This window comes from Rhineura floridana, chromosome 1, assembly GCF_030035675.1.
Source record: "Rhineura floridana isolate rRhiFlo1 chromosome 1, rRhiFlo1.hap2, whole genome shotgun sequence".
NCBI classification, from domain to species: domain Eukaryota; kingdom Metazoa; phylum Chordata; class Lepidosauria; order Squamata; family Rhineuridae; genus Rhineura; species Rhineura floridana.
The window spans coordinates 216,498,084-216,514,086 of NC_084480.1; the positions used below are offsets into that span (position 1 = coordinate 216,498,084).

Here is a 16,003-nt window from a genome sequence, read left to right on the forward strand (position 1 = left end):
GGCATGGCATCTTAAGTTTAAGGGTATCAGGTCACCTGGTATCATGTTAGCTCTTCCGTCTCAGATTAAGGAATACTATTTATGTATTACAACTTTTAATTTGAGACTTAACCATTTTCAATACATTTCCATTAACATCCCTTCTACAGTATGAATCTGATACCCCTATTTTAAATGTAAGTATTTGGAAATGAGGTGCCACTGAAATCAATGGAATGGGACTTAGAAGTTCACATGTTAAGGATCACATTGCCAACATAATAATGTTTCAAAAAGCCCTTAAGCTCAGTTTACTTACACCAGAGTGCAGGTCATAAAGTGTCTGAGTTACTATAATATTAAATACAGCATGGGAGCGGCTGCTTTCCTCATTCATGTTGGTTGCTGCAACTGTTCGGGACTTGTTTCCCTCCGACATCAATGATTCAATATCCTGGAGCATGACATATAAAACCATGGATGTGACTATAAACTTGTTCTTCCCATTCACAACATTCCCAGTTTAGCCTATGAAAATAATTACCATGCAAACAAACACAGGGATAATTTAAAGCAGTAAATCTTAAGCGCTTCCATGATTTCCGTTCTCCTTATACAACTCTCCACCACTATAGACTCAAAGTCCAAGGCTAAGTACCTTTCAGAAACATTTCTAAAATGAATCGATTTTGAGCTGGCACTTGGGGCCCTGGTCTCACCCACAAAAGGATAGAGAAATTTCAGTGAATTACAACATTTGTTTTGCTGGGGTGGGAGTGGGGTGGCTTGGTTGCCTGTCCTGGGCCTTCTGGATGGGGTTGGATAGTTAAATAAATAAGTTGAAGTCCAAACATCGTGTCAAAGCCTATATTTCAAAATCTATTTTTAATGACTGAACAGGCAAACACAAATCCATTTGGGCAGAGGAAGACAATGCGTCATCCCACTTACATTAATGCTATCTTCACTTAACTGGATCGAAGAGATGTTTCACCTAGAATCACTACCTTTTATGCATAAAAGCCAAAAACAATTACATCAAGTCTGAATCACAGTCTTACTAATGTTGGAACTTTTCTCACCCCAAAACAGTTTAGAAAATAGAATGTAGCTTAATTAATTTTTCTTCAGATGACTGACATAATTTGTCATCAGAATAGCTGAAATCGATCAATGGCTAATGTACTCCTAATATGATTCCCACATAAGAACTTCTTTAGAAAGTTGTGTCTTACTTTAAAAAACTCATGAGCCCAGAATATATACAAACTCTCTCCTTCAGAATGTATCTCTATGCCATCTGTGCTTTTTCTTCAACCAATCTTTAATATTTATGCATGTATTAATTTATTCAATGTTAAGACAAATTGCTTTCCCCATATGAATTACAGGTATGTGTAGTTCTTTTCTCAGCTAGTGCACATGCACATCCACCCAATTGTTTACCTACCCTAGAACAGAGCTGCTTGCTATGGTTAAGCTCTCTCCCCCTTACTCCAGGAATATTATTAAATTAACTACGTATTTAATCTTTACCTACCTCAAAGCTGGTAACAGCTAGCTGAGACAAACCATCTACATATGGACCCAAAACTTTGTGCTCACGAACTTTGAGGGACTGTCGACTCCTTTGAAAATAAAATGGTCTTAGTCTAAATTTTACCAGTAACCATCAGCCAACCTCTAAACAAACTCATTTATTTGATATGCAAAAGTTGATTACAAAGACAATTAGTCTCTCAAAACATTACAAAATGACTTTCAATGTCATCCCCATCCCACAACTTTTTTAACCCCTAACTTGCCCTCATTTTCACAGTCCCAATGTGAAAAGTCTTCAGACTTTTTACAGACATGGGGAAACAACCGAAAAATGGGATTAACATAAGAAGCGCCTGCTGAATCAGACCAAAGGCCCATCTAGTCCTGCATCCCATTCTCACAGTGGCCAACCAGATGCCTACAGAAAGCCCACAAGCAGGACCTCAGAACAAACGTGCTCTCCCCACTTGTGATTCCCTGCAACTGGTATTCAGAGACAAACTGCATCTGACAGTGGAGGTAGAACATAGCCATTATGGCTAGTAGTTATTGATAGCTTTGTCCTCCATTAATTTGTCTAATCCTCTTTTAAAGCCATCCAAGTTGGTGGCCATCACTGTCTCATGAGGGAGTAGATTCCATAGTTCAACTATGCACTGTGTGAAGAAATACTTTCTTTTGTCTGTCCTGAATCTTCTGACATTCAGCTCCAATGGATGCTCCTGAGTTCTAGTGTTATGAGATAAAAACGTTTCTCTATTCAATTTCTACAAAACATGTATAATTTTATACACCTCTCTTATATCTCCTGTTACATACATACACACCTTTTCCTCTAAACTAAAAGCCTCAAATGTTAACACATTTTTTTATTTATAAATATATTTGTATATTGATATTTTGTTAAAAATGTCAAAGCAGTTTACAACAAGTTAAAACAACCACAACCATACAATAAAAAACATTAAAAATACAATAAAAACAAAGGTCAGCTATTGTGAAAAGACATCTTACTTGCCTGCATAAGCCTGGCAGAACAGAAAGCTTTTCAGCAGGTCTTTAAAAGACAAGAACAATGACAGCCTTTCCCCCAAAAAGCAAGTTCTCTTATTAATTTATTTCTGCTGTTGTACAGATATCAGGCTAGCATATTAGTGGTGCCAAGAAAGAAATCACTCCCATTGCTCCTCAGCAATTATCATTTGTATACATCCCATGAAACAAATTCTGAAAACCAGATTCCCTAATGATCACCACTCATTGGTTCGCATTTCACTTAGTAAACATAGCTTTCTGTAGGAAGGACAATCAAGTTCACACTATACATGACAGTGACAGACCATGAGACTGAGAGAATCTGCCTCATGGGTAGTGAGGTGCTATTTAAAGAAGCATGCAGATAACCAGTGGTGAACCACACACACACACATCTTTTAATTCCAAAGTCTATTCCTCCAAGCACACTTGGTTGGGGCTGGGCAGGGAACTCCTGGGGGAAAGGACTGGAGGTACAAAAGTTGTAGGCAGAAAAGGATTCAGCACACAACTTGGCTCTTTAAATTACACCCTTCCCATCTTTATACATGAATGGGGCAGAGTGATGTTTAGAGATGCAATCAGTGCACAATGTATGCTCTCATTCCTAATCTGCCATGTTGACCAACATTGGTAACAAATTACTTACCCTTTAGGGTCCAGTAAATCTCTGACCTTTTCATTATAGATTTCCATATAAGACACTTCAACTTTAAAACTGTGTGAATCATTTTCTTCTAAAGTTATTCTCTGAAATAATGCACAGCAGAGGCGTGGGATCAAACCCAGTTGCTCTGTGTTGCCCATCATTGAGAAGGATTTTCCTGAGCCTGAAAGGGTATAACATAGAAAACAAACATGGATTTTGAAAACTATCCTTAAGTTTTTGAACAAATTCCTATTTCCCCCCTATGTTTTTAAAAAGTGCAAGCAGTTTACAGGTAAGTCAATGGAACATGAGGGTTCTCCACACAATTGTTTGGTTTGGCCTAAGTGCTTGATGTGACCTGAGAGGAGATCTGAGGGGGGCAATTTAAGTAGCCTTACCTCTGGCCTTTAATATTAACAGTGGTCTACACTGCAGGGCTGCTGGAAGATTCTCTCTCTCTCAGCACAGCCCTTCAATCTACTATAGGGATATAAACAATGAACTACACTACAGGGTTGTTATAAGCTACTCTTTCACCACTCAAATAAATGGTAAAAAATTAAGAAATGAGTCCCCAGTCGCATGTTTGGGTTGAAGGTGGGTTTCAGGTCTGAAGAGGTCGAAGACTATTTATTTATTTAATTTGTATCCCGCCCTTCCTCCCAGCAGGAGCCCAGGGCGGCAAACAAAGCACTAAAACCCTTTAAAACATCATAAAAACAGATCTTAAAATACATTAAAACAAAACAGCATTAAAAGAATTTAAAAAAAACTTTTAAAAAAGGGTTAAAAACATTATTAAAAAACATATTAAACAATTCTGACACAGATGCAGACTGGGATAGGTCTCAACTTAAAAGGCTTGTTGAAAGAGGAAAGTCTTCAAAAGGCGCCAAAAAGATAGCAGAGATGGCGCCTGTCTAATATTCAAAGGGAGGGAATTCCACAGGGTAGGTGCTGCCACACTAAAGGTCCGTTTCCTATGTTGTGCAGAACAAACCTCCTGATATGATGGTATCTGCAGGAGGCCCTCACCTGCAGAGCGCAGTGATCGACTGGGCATATAAGGGGTAAGACAAAAAATTGCTCAGAAGCTGAACTGCAACATTTAGTGTTAACTACACCGCAGGGCTTTCATAAGTCTTTTTTGTTTATCTGCAAACCTTAGGGTTACTCCGAGTGTGCTGATACCTCTCTCTTCTGCAAGGATGGTGCACTTTTGACTTCAGCTCACAAATATAAGACAACTTGCAATGTCATTGGTATGGATGATGATAGTGCAGATTGCTTTCTCATACTTATCGGTTCACCTTATGAATGTAAAGTTATTTATGTTGTAGCTAAAATGTAGTGAAATGATGCAGCTGCTCTACTTGTGGAAAACACGTGCAAAACAAGTAAAGGAAAGGGTAAATGTTGGTAGTTAGATATCTGCATATGACTTATCTTTATGCATTTCCGTCAAGTGCACGAAATTTGCCTCTAAACATGAGTATAAATAGCAAGTAATGTCCTCAGGTCCTCTTAATGATTTGCAAGATAGAGATGCACAAGGATATCTATCAAAACATAGTATAAAAAGTGCAGAAAAACCAGAATGGAACTATCTCCACAAGAGAAGAACTGATGCACTCCTCTTCTGAACTGAGTTTTCAGAAAATTATGTGTACCTGACCAAAGCATAATGGTTTGAGAAAGCATCTGTGTAGTCTCAGATTCCAATGTTTTGATTAGGAACCTGTCTGAATAGAACAGTACTGATCTCACCATTCAGTACTGATCTCACCATTGGTTATCCTTAAACTAAGATTGTTTTTTCAGAATGACAAAAAGAACATGTAACTTTGTCTATTTACTGATCATTTGTCTCAAAGTCAGACAGAATTAAAGTTGACCCACAACCAGATCTTGAGCATATTTATTCAAGAGTATGCCCAATTAAGTTCAGCTAAATATGCATATAATTGTATCTCTAAATGCTATTAGGTTATGAGTTAATTTTTATTTTATTTCTTATTACATTTATATCCCACCTTTCCTCCAAGGAGTTCAAGGTGGCATACACACATGGTTCTCCCCTCCCCCATTTTATCCTCACAACAATCTTGTGAGGTGGCTGAGTTGGGATTTGAACTCTGGTCTCTCAGGACCCAGCCCAACACTAACTGTTACACCACACTATCTACAGCAGACATTTGCAGAGTTTGGTTATGTAAACTTGAAGCAACATACACTTGACTAAAATTTTATAAACCTGAGGCATATATTTTCACTACTGACTTAATCCGAAATTTCAGCTGGCAGCCATAACCAACATCTTTAAAGAACTGCTGTTTAGACTTAGCCTGTCACTGCAAAAGTGGCAGGACATACACACCAAACATAAAACCCATAATGTTACTGCAAAGGATTTGTATATGTGAACATTATGCAAATAAGCCACAAAACTGCAGCTTATTTGGCTCTTAATGCTGAACATGTTGTCCACTCTCAGAGCAATCCAACTCAGGGGAAGCTGGCATAAGTTGTACTGGAGCAAGAGAAACCGGCATAAAGTTCTGCTGCATCCAATTGTCATTCAGGAACCTCTGGGCTGGCTGAATGCTGGCTCACCTGGGAACTGCGCACAGGGGCCAGAAATAAAAACCCTTTAATTAATTACTTAAGTAATTATTTTCTTAGACCAACTCTTTTCCTGGTGTAACTTTTGCTTGGATTGGGACCTGTAGGAGTGCTCTGAACATGAGTTGGATGTGACCTAAGTCCCCTCAGCTGACACGCCCCCAACACACCCATTTTTCAGGCCTTACGCTGGCTTCACTTGCGACAGTCTCGGCTGAGCAGGATGTGCCCTGTCTGAGCTGGGCTGAGGGACTTACACCGGCATAGCCCAGTTGAGCAGAGAACTAAATGGCTAAGCCGGTGTTCCCCCGCATCTAACTCCCTTCAGCCTTGTAAGCATAAGCTGGATTGCACCCTCCATTTAGAAAGAGCTTGTTTTATCTCTATTTGATCTTGAAAAACAATTCTATAATAAGTAGCTACTATTGGGAAAAACTCATTTGTGCTTTGATATGACCTCATAAATAAGATTATGATATTTAGCATTTATATAGTGCATCAAATATTCAAAGCACTTCACATATATTACCATGTATTTGAAACAGCCCTATAAAATAGCCCAGTATTATTCCCATACTGCAAGTAGGAGGATGAAGCTGAGATAGAGCAGGCTATCTACTCAGTAGAATCATTTGACCAGGGATTTCCTACTTCACCGCACATTATTGTTTTCTCTGTACCATCTGCTGATCACCCTGCATCTGAGCTTTATTTCTGTGACAAGATAATAGCCTAAGAATGTATGTTAACTCAATCCACCTTCTGGAAAAATATGCACATTTAAATATGGCTCCCATTGGATGATCCCGTTTCACAGCCATTTCTCAATGATAACATAGCTCTGGCCAGACTCTTGCTAGATGACAAGTACTGAACTTTTCAATGTTAACTTAAAATACAACACATGGGTAGATCTGGTTGTATTGGATCCATTTATTATCTCCTAAAATAGAATAAATTTGGTACCACAAGAAATATACACAAGTTGATCAGTCCAAAGCTTAGGTAGCATTAAGCAAATCCACTAGTGCAATTAACTCAAGGGAGATGTTTTATGTTTACTCAAATACGTTGATTTGAGTTCCAATTCCATAATTAATTTCAAATTGTTTTCAAGTACACATGTATGAATATCCCATTTATTTAAACAGGTTAAAGACACAAGTTCAAGAGACTTGTTTACATAATATGAAATATCAAAAAGTGCTTCAGATGCTGCTTATACATACTAGACTGAGCAAGGTGAACATATTATTTGTAGATATACCAATAATCAAGCAGGGACTTAGACACATGCCCTTACTTATTCTATAATTACTGTGCAGTTTCACTAGATGGTATATTCTGAGGACTTCTACTCTAATGTGATAATGACCTGTGGCTTCTATTTACTAATCCACTGAGTGAAACAGGAGTTCCTTCACTTATTTTGATTATCCCTGGTTTGGGACAACCTTTTTGTTGACAAACAGAAAACATTTGTCTTCAGGAGAGTTAGAAACAACCATGTAGTTCGGGTGTTCCCAAACTGCGGTCCATAGACCACAACGCTCCATGAGCTTCACTCAGGTGGTCCGTGGCATGTCTGTGGATTTGTCATTGAAGACAGGAGATGGAACTCCATCATATTAAATATTCATCTTGACTTTTAATTGTATTTCATTGATTCTTTTATTTCTTACATTGCATTTTATTATTAATAGAAAAAAAACAATCCATAAGAAATAAAAGCAGCAACAAAAATACAATTAAAAATCTTACAGCAGCTAGCACAGTGCATTACAATTACTACAACAGGCAGAAAAATCATTAAGTAGTCCACCAAGACCTCAAGCAATTTTCAAGTGACCATGGAGAACCAATGACCTAGTTCATTCAACAGAATACAATAAAACCAATGAAGTTTTTCTGGTTTCTCTAATATGATTTTAATTTTAAATGCTTAAATTGTAACATGTTCTCTGTAACCATGATGAAAGAAGACATAAAAAGGAACCACAGGCTAAGGGAGCTGTTGTGCAGGGAAAGCAACATGGCTTCATAGGACTACAAATGAGAAATCAAGCAAGATAACTAGGATAGTGAGAACTGAAGTAAGGAGCAGTTGTGTGTGCATATAAACACATGCAGCCATATTAAGGGAGAAGAGAGGTGGGGTAAGAGAGTAACCATGACAAAGGAGAAATTCAGCGCTGAACTCAAGGAGAGGTTCAGTCTGAAGGATATTAGTTAAGTGGTACCTGCTACCCAAGTTAGGGAAGGTGGAATGCCCCTGGAACAATAAAACATTCCCACTTGTAACAAAAAAAACCCAGCCTCTCACCTGTCTGTCCGTAGGCAAAAATGCAAGCATTATAACCCTGAAAGGCCTTCTCAAGAATTCCTTCACCAAGGCACTTGAACACTACTTGCTGACCTATAAAATTTAATACATAATTGAAAAACAAAACCTCAAAATTAAACTAAGTTTTACCATCCCCTCCCAAACCCAAGCAATTTAAAAAAAACATGAAAAAAGCTGATGTGAAGAATCAAGCTTTAGCTGGTTAAAGATGACATCTAAATTCATGCCTAGTTTCTAGCTTATTTCTAACTCTCTTGGCTATGGATATCAAATGCATCAAATTAATATGCAATTATTGCATCCACATTGGTCCAAAATTCATGATTTGGTTGTGTACTGATGTGTACTGATACAAACTCAAGTGCACTCACTAGGCTGAATTCAGATGTAGTCATGCTTAGAAAAGTTCAGCAGATTTCAATGGATCTAAAGTTAGCAAGGACTAACTTTAGTCCTGTTGGGTCTACTCTAAGCAGGATATAGCGTGCGATCCTAACCATGTTTACTCAGAATTACGTCCTAGTGAATTCACTGAGGCTTACTCCCAGGTAAATAAGATTAGGACTGCAGCTCAAGTCTGGATACAACCCTCTGCTGTTACCAGTATTGTTTCTAGAGAGATGATAGCACTGGGTTGTCCTGTATCAACTCACTGTATTATAACACTGCCAGCACAGCTGCTCCTAAAATTATTTATTAGTTTCATAAGATATATAAAACTGTGATGTTTTGAAAACTGTCCTTTTGTCTAAACCAGTATTTTCTTTTCTGGATATTTCAAATCAATATCTCACATACATATAAAAAAGTGGATTATATGATTTTAATTAAATAATGCTAATGTCTGTCTCCTTAGAACTCTTTTGATGAATTTGAATGAATGAATATATGTGAGCATATATTTTAATTCTGTATATTCACAAAGCATAAAAAATACTAGACCAAAGTCATTTTATTATAGACAAAACTTAAAATTGATTTCCCCCTGCATCTGATAACAAGAGAAAGATAATTCTATTTGCTTTACAATATGGAACTAAAGAAGAAAGTTTCATTTTCCTGAAAAGCACATATAGTCAACAACTTGAAACAAGGATTTCCTTATTACAATTCAATATTTCTGCCATCCAATACATTTGTCAAGTAATGTGTTTTAATAGACCATTTGATGTCCTTTAAGTAGATATTTCTGTTACAATAGTCAATTTTCTCTTCCCAGTTTCTATTGCTAAGGAAATATAGAAATGAACACGATGTGAATATTGCTTCATCCCACTGTTTCTTTCTAGTCTGAAGTCATAATCAATTCAATAAGAAAAAATATGAAAGAAATATAATTAGAAAATAATTAGAAAATTAAGATGGGTACAAAGAAAGGACAGGCTGTGGGTGTCAAAGTGTAAGAATACTCAGATGTGCACTAATCAACCTCCAATGGTTTCATCTACAGGTATTAGAACATTCACAAAATACAGGCAAACTAGATTTCCTGCCAAGCACACAAGCAAATCACAATGGAAGGAGAACTCAAAATAAAATTCAGAACTATGTAAACAGAGTAATCAGGAAAATAGAGGCTCCTCTAAATATAAGGAAAGGAGTAAAATTGTATAAGTCATCAGTGAAGGCAAGTCATAATTAAATATACCTGCATATTTTGCAGAGTTTGATTCGTCCATAGACCAGAAGCAGTAATCAAAGGCAAACACCTGCATAAGAACACAAAAGTAAACTAAGAATTTCCAAAAACAATTAAAACTCATACCTCTTTGAATAGCAAATGCAACATTTGCAAATTTGAAAAAGAAACCATTTAATTAAAATATTTTTAGAACTCCCAGATTTTTCTGATTATTTGCAATTAGTTTCTTCTGATCACTAACAACTTTCTATAACTGATATTATGGCCTTGGAGATAGATAGGCAGCAGTAAAAGTAGCATTCTTTGTCATGGTAAACAATAAACTGTTTCCCATGAGGACTGCGGAAACTAGCGCCAAACTAGGCCTTCCCAGTTGGTCTGAGAGACAGTTTTGGGCAAGCCATGCCTACCCACCCTACACCTTATAGCATTCTTGACTTCAGATGTGAGGCGGGTATGGGAAGGGTTTGGCTGAAAGAGACAATGGAAGTCTCATCGATTTCCTACTTTCTGGAAATGGCTCTGGAGTTAACAGCAAAATCACTGAAGTACAGTGACCCCACCCTGAAGAGCCGCTCCAGAAGAATACCACGGTCAATAGTATCAACAGTCTCTGAGAAGTCAAGGAGAACAAGCAGAGTCATACTCCCCCATCTCTCTCAACAAATGTAATCAACTAGAGTGACCAAGGCGCCATGACTGGGCCTGAAACCAGAGTGAAATGGATCCAGATACTGAGTCTCCTACAAGCATGCCAAAAGCTGGACCACCATCACCCTCTTGAGCACCTTGCCCCATAAGAGGAAATTTGCCACAAGGCAATAGTAGTTCAACATAGTCGGGTCTAGGAAAATCATCTTAAGGAGGGTAGTCATCACCTCCTCCTTCAAGGCAGACAGTACCTTCCCCTCCTCCAATGAAGTGATAATCACTTCATTGATCCAGTCGGTGAGTTCCTTCAGCTAGCTCTAATAAGCCAAGATAGGCAGGAGTCTAGGGATCTGGTGGTCAACTGCACTTCTTCATGCAGTTTGTCCACATCATCAGTCCACTGTAATGGAAACTGATCCAGTACAGATGGAACAGACAGTGCTCTGTATGCCTCCACTGGACGTGGTGTCCAACTTTGAATCAAAACAATTTTGTCCCCAAAGTGCCTCACAAAATTGTTACAGCTGGCTGCCGACGATCAGAGCAGTGTTGAAGAAGTGAGCTTTCTTTGTTGCCACCATTGCCACATGGTAGATACAGTAATGCAAACTCACCTGTGTTCCGACCGAGATTTTATGCCACCTGTGCTCTAACGGCTGAACCAGAGATCCTGGTTTGTTTTACTCAAACCATGATTGTCAGTCAAGAACAAATCCTGGCTTAACATTAGGTTGTTTAGGGTTGTTCAGAGTTCGTTGAAATAAGCTATCATATTCACTTCAGATGTAATGCTTAGGCCAGGGATTGTGACTTGTTTTGTCCTACTGAATGAAGTAAGAAACTTTTGTTGTAAGAGACTTGGAGACCTTTGGGTAACAAGCGACTAAAGTCTAGATGATGATGATAAATTGTTCACAGTAAGTCGGCCTTTCCCAACCTTTGGGTCCCAAGATGATGCTGGACTATTATTTATTTATTACATGCATGTCCCATTTTTCCTCCGAGGAGCTCAAGATGGCATACAAACATGGTTCTCCCCCTCCCAATTTTATCTTCACAATAACCCTGTAAGGTAGGTTAGGCTGAGAGACAGTGACTGGCTGAAGGTCACCCAGTGAGCTTCATGGCTGAGTAGAGATTTGAACCCTGGTTTTCCCAGGTCCAGGTCCAACATTAATCACTACACCACGCTACAGTTCCCATAATTCCTGACCATTGGCCATGCTGGCTGAGGCTGATGGGACTAGTAGTCCAGCAACATCTGGGGACCCAAAGGTTGGGAAAGGCTGCAGTAAACCATTTATTGTGGTTTAGCATGATGTGAGAAGGCTGCCATGTAGTAACTCATTCACTCATATGGGCAGCTGGATAACCTGGCCAGTTAGCAGAAACCCATCAATAACCCTCAAACTTGGCAGCAGCCTGAGATACCTGAGGCTATAACCGAGGGAGGGTGCCTTCGTTTGGGAACTGGAGAGAGCAGGGCAGGCACTTGACCATAACTATGGCTGATTTTTCTGACAAGCTTTGCATTACGGATAAGGGAGGCACTGTTGGTGAAGCCCCCATTTAGCACATGGATTGAGGAAATTCACAAGGAAAGCTGTGTTTGTGTGCCTATGATTCACAGCTGGATTAGGGTAATGGTTTCCCATAGAATTATGTTGCTTTTCCAGTCCTGCATTTCAGATTCCTAGGACTTCAAGTGACTTTGTGAAAACTGAACAGTTGCTTCGTAAGTTAGTATGGAAGTATAGAAGCATGGACACATTAACAATTCAGCTCTTTCCTGCTGCTCTACCATAATGTGTAAAGACTTTTTTTATTGCATGTACTTGCTAATCTTCATTGTCCTATGCTTTTTCATGTCAAGAAGCATTGCGATCACTCAGCTATCCACAGCTTCCGCTCTACCTTCACAGAACCATTCAGCATTAGAACATTACAAAAATAAAATTTCTTAGTCTATAGCTTCAGTGGCATCATTCAGATAACCGGTCCATTATTTTTAAAAGGAAACAATAAAACCATGGGGGGTGGCTTTGTCCTCACTTCAGAACCTCAGCTGTCAGGTAGAGCAATATTTGGCTCATTGATATAAATGTGGAGATGGAAAGGAGCACAACTATGTATATCTCTTTCAAAGAAAAACTGGATAGTTCTGTCACCAATCAGACTCTTGATGACACTGACCATTCATGGTTCTGTTGAGATAAATACATACAAAATATTGAAGAAAAAAGTTTCATACTTCTTTAACTCAGTTCTGTTCCAATTATTTGTCACAAGAAAACTTGTGAATATATATGTATTTTATGTGGGTTAACTACAGTATGGCTTTGGTGATGTTAGCGATGCCACCGCATCTCCAAGAAGACCTTTTCCTTTCAATTGTCACCATTTGAATTCTCAAATTCAAAGAAGCTGCTTCAAGGACAGATAATTTCCAAATTTATCTTAAACCCTTAATCTGTATCTGAATAATAATCAACATGTCATTTGAACTGGTTCACTGTCTAAACAGTTCCATAGCGAACATTAACACAATAGACAGAGAGTGTATAAGATAAGCAGCTTTGGAATGACTTTTTAGAGATGGGAAATTGTGCAAGGGAAAGGGTTAACCATCTCCCTACCCCTCAGCTCATGCTCTACTAAAAAAAGGAGATCCCCTTAAAAGCTACTTAAAAAACAAAATCAATGTTGGGAGATCTGATCATGGATAATCATGATCTTGTCTTTGGCCCTCAGCTACCCTTTGTTCATAGAATAGGTCATGGACACAGTATTAAGATGATATGAACCAACCCTCTCCTAGTGGAAGGTTGCAATCCAGGTGTATGGATGTACATATTATTTTACCAATCCTTTTAATCTCCGCAAAAGGAAAAGAAAAGCAGATCTTGGTTTATTCACATAATGTGTGTATACAGACACTACTTCCTACACACAGCAACAAGAATGTGCAACCTTGAGACCAAGATGTGCACCACATGCAGGTCACTACTATGCAACTGAGGGTCACTTCAGATTTCATTAACATGCAAACTGTTCAATATGTACACCAGGCAAAACAGACCTGCTTAATTTGCACCTTGGCCTTATGTGACTATCAACAAAACACACTTGCATGTTACAAATTCATATTACAAAGAAAGACTACTTTTATATCCACTTACTAAATTTTTCTCTGCACCTGATTTTAGAACCCAATTAGATAAAAATTATGCAGTAAGTGGTCCTAACTCCCATTACAATGCAAAGCTAGGGGGGTACTAACATCACCCAGAGAAGATGGAGGCATAATCTGTACGCTCCTTCCCTCACAACTAACCTTTTAGCCATATTGTGCATTAAACTTGTCAAATCTCTGAACTTTTATTATCTTCTGCTAAAATATGCAACAAAGACCACAACCTCAGCAAGAAAAAAGCCTGAAGACTTATTTCGAGCTGAGATAGCAAGCAGCCATATTGAGGTATCTGACATTGATGAGGACAAGCCAAGCATGGCCACCAAGCAAGTGAAACTGTCAAAAAAAGATGAAGCAGTGACAACATTTCTTTTAGCAGAAATGACAGCCAAATTTGATAAACTCTAAAATGATCTTACAGCAGAATGGAAAGCAGCTATTAAGCCTATATAGATGACGGAGTAACTAAGGTAGAGAACACCCTTTCTGAAGTTGTAACTACACTGGGGAAGGCAATGAATTTAACAGTAAAACAATCAGAGAAATTAAAATCCTTATTGCACAATAATCTTACTCTATAACTTCAACTGGAGGAGGCAGAGATTGACAGACGTCGCTTAAATCTGAAAATCCGTGGTCTATTGAAAGCCCTGAACAACAGGATTTACACTCCTTTATGCTCCAATGGCTAAGAGAGACGCTAAATATAGAACGGCTGGTGGAAAACTGAGATTGTGGCTGCCTTCTGAAGCGCCCTGAAAACCCCCAAAATGGGAAACGTCAGAGAGATATTATCCTTTGCTTTCAGAAGCAGCTCACTAAAGATGCCATTCTGAAGCAGGCTCAAAATCTACAATGCATTTCTTGGCAAGACAACATTATTAATTTTCTTCATGACTTAAGCACTGAAACTCTTCAGCGCAGGCATAATTTTTGCCCTTCCACAGAGAAGCTGCAGAAGGCATAGTATAGACGGGGTCTTCCCCTTCTACTTGCTCACCACTATAGATGGTGTAGTTCACCAAGTCTCCAACCATAAGGGCATGAGAAACATCCTCTATCTTCTGAATTGGTGCAGAAAGCCCCAGCACCAGAAGGCACAAAAGAAAATAAGATTCAAACGGACTGAGACATTTTACCCAATGGGAGTCACATACTGCATTTCTACTCCAGACAACGCAGACCTGCCTGAGGAAACTCCTTCCACCTCTCAGAAATCCTAGTTAGCTTATATTTCCTAACTCTTCTTGGGTGTTTTGGCAAAGATTCTGTACTTCTCGTTACTTAACAGTGGTAGTGGGAAGGGATGAGCTTCCATTAGGGATGTGTCTCAATCCCTGCAGGAGTTCCTTATTGGGTCTCCACCTACCTGAGCATTGGTTCTTTTTCCTTTGTCATGGGAGTATCCCTTGTTGGTACTCCCATCCGGCATACTTGTTGAAGGAATATTTTCCTACAAGGTTTAATAGTTTAAATTTCTTTGATCGTTTAAAGTTTCATTGTATAAATACTAAGCCAAATCTAATATCTCTACCTAAGATTCTATTATGGGTCCGGATACTTTAAAAGTTCTGAATCGTTATGTCTGGGCACTAGGCAACCCAATTAAGAAGGGCAAAGTGTTCAATGCCTTATGAAGAGACTCCCCTGATGTGGTATTTCTGCAGGAGACACACCACAGAAAACTCACAGATTGCCTATGGAAACATAGGCAATATCCACTACAATTTACCTCCCCAGGCACTTCTAAATCTAGAGCAGTTGTGCTGGTTTTGCTTTACACGCTTAATTTTAAATCAATCTCTTTCCAAAAAGACAAAAAATGCTGATATATTTTTGTTAAAGGTACCCTGGATGGTAAATTAATCATATTTGCATCGGTTTATGGTCCAAACTCAAATCAGTTCTCCTTCCTGGAGCAGACCCTTACAGATTTGGATCTGTTCAGGGAACATGAGTGGCTTCTTGGGGGAGATTTAAATCTGGTAAATCAATCTAAACTAGGCAGACAAAGATTGAGAGGTTCAGATAGCCAATCCCATCATTTACTTTCAGAACCATTGATCCGATTTCACATGATTGATGTCTGGAGAACTCTTCATCTCACTGATCGTAATTACACTTGTTTTGTCCCGACATTCCAAAATGATGCAAGATTAGATTTTATTCTTGCTTCTACCAGTTGGAGGGATAAATTGGATGACGTGGGAATTAGCTGTATGGAACCAGGGCTGTGGAGTCGGTACACCAGACCTTCAACTCCGACTCCTCTATTTTTCTACTGTCCGACTCCAACTCCGACTCCTTCATAAATGGCAAATGTATATTAACTAGTAATAACAAATT

At 38.7% G+C, this 16,003-nt stretch overlaps 1 protein-coding gene across 11 annotated transcripts in view; it reads right to left on the reverse strand.

The window, feature by feature from the left end:
• Positions 1-16,003, reverse strand: part of KIF13A (kinesin family member 13A) — a 186,102-nt gene that overhangs the window by 125,061 nt on the left and 45,038 nt on the right. For 10 of the 11 annotated variants that reach the window (XM_061592869.1, XM_061592858.1, XM_061592899.1 and 7 more), the window contains exons 4-8: positions 9,820-9,880; positions 8,151-8,243; positions 3,206-3,386; positions 1,520-1,607; positions 299-433 (exon numbers count right to left, since the gene is read on the reverse strand). In XM_061592869.1, coding sequence (XP_061448853.1) covers positions 299-433; positions 1,520-1,607; positions 3,206-3,386; positions 8,151-8,243; positions 9,820-9,880 — 558 coding nt within the window. The remainder of the gene's footprint in view (positions 1-298; positions 434-1,519; positions 1,608-3,205; positions 3,387-8,150; positions 8,244-9,819; positions 9,881-16,003) is intronic. The other variant, XM_061592925.1, reaches the window with a different exon arrangement.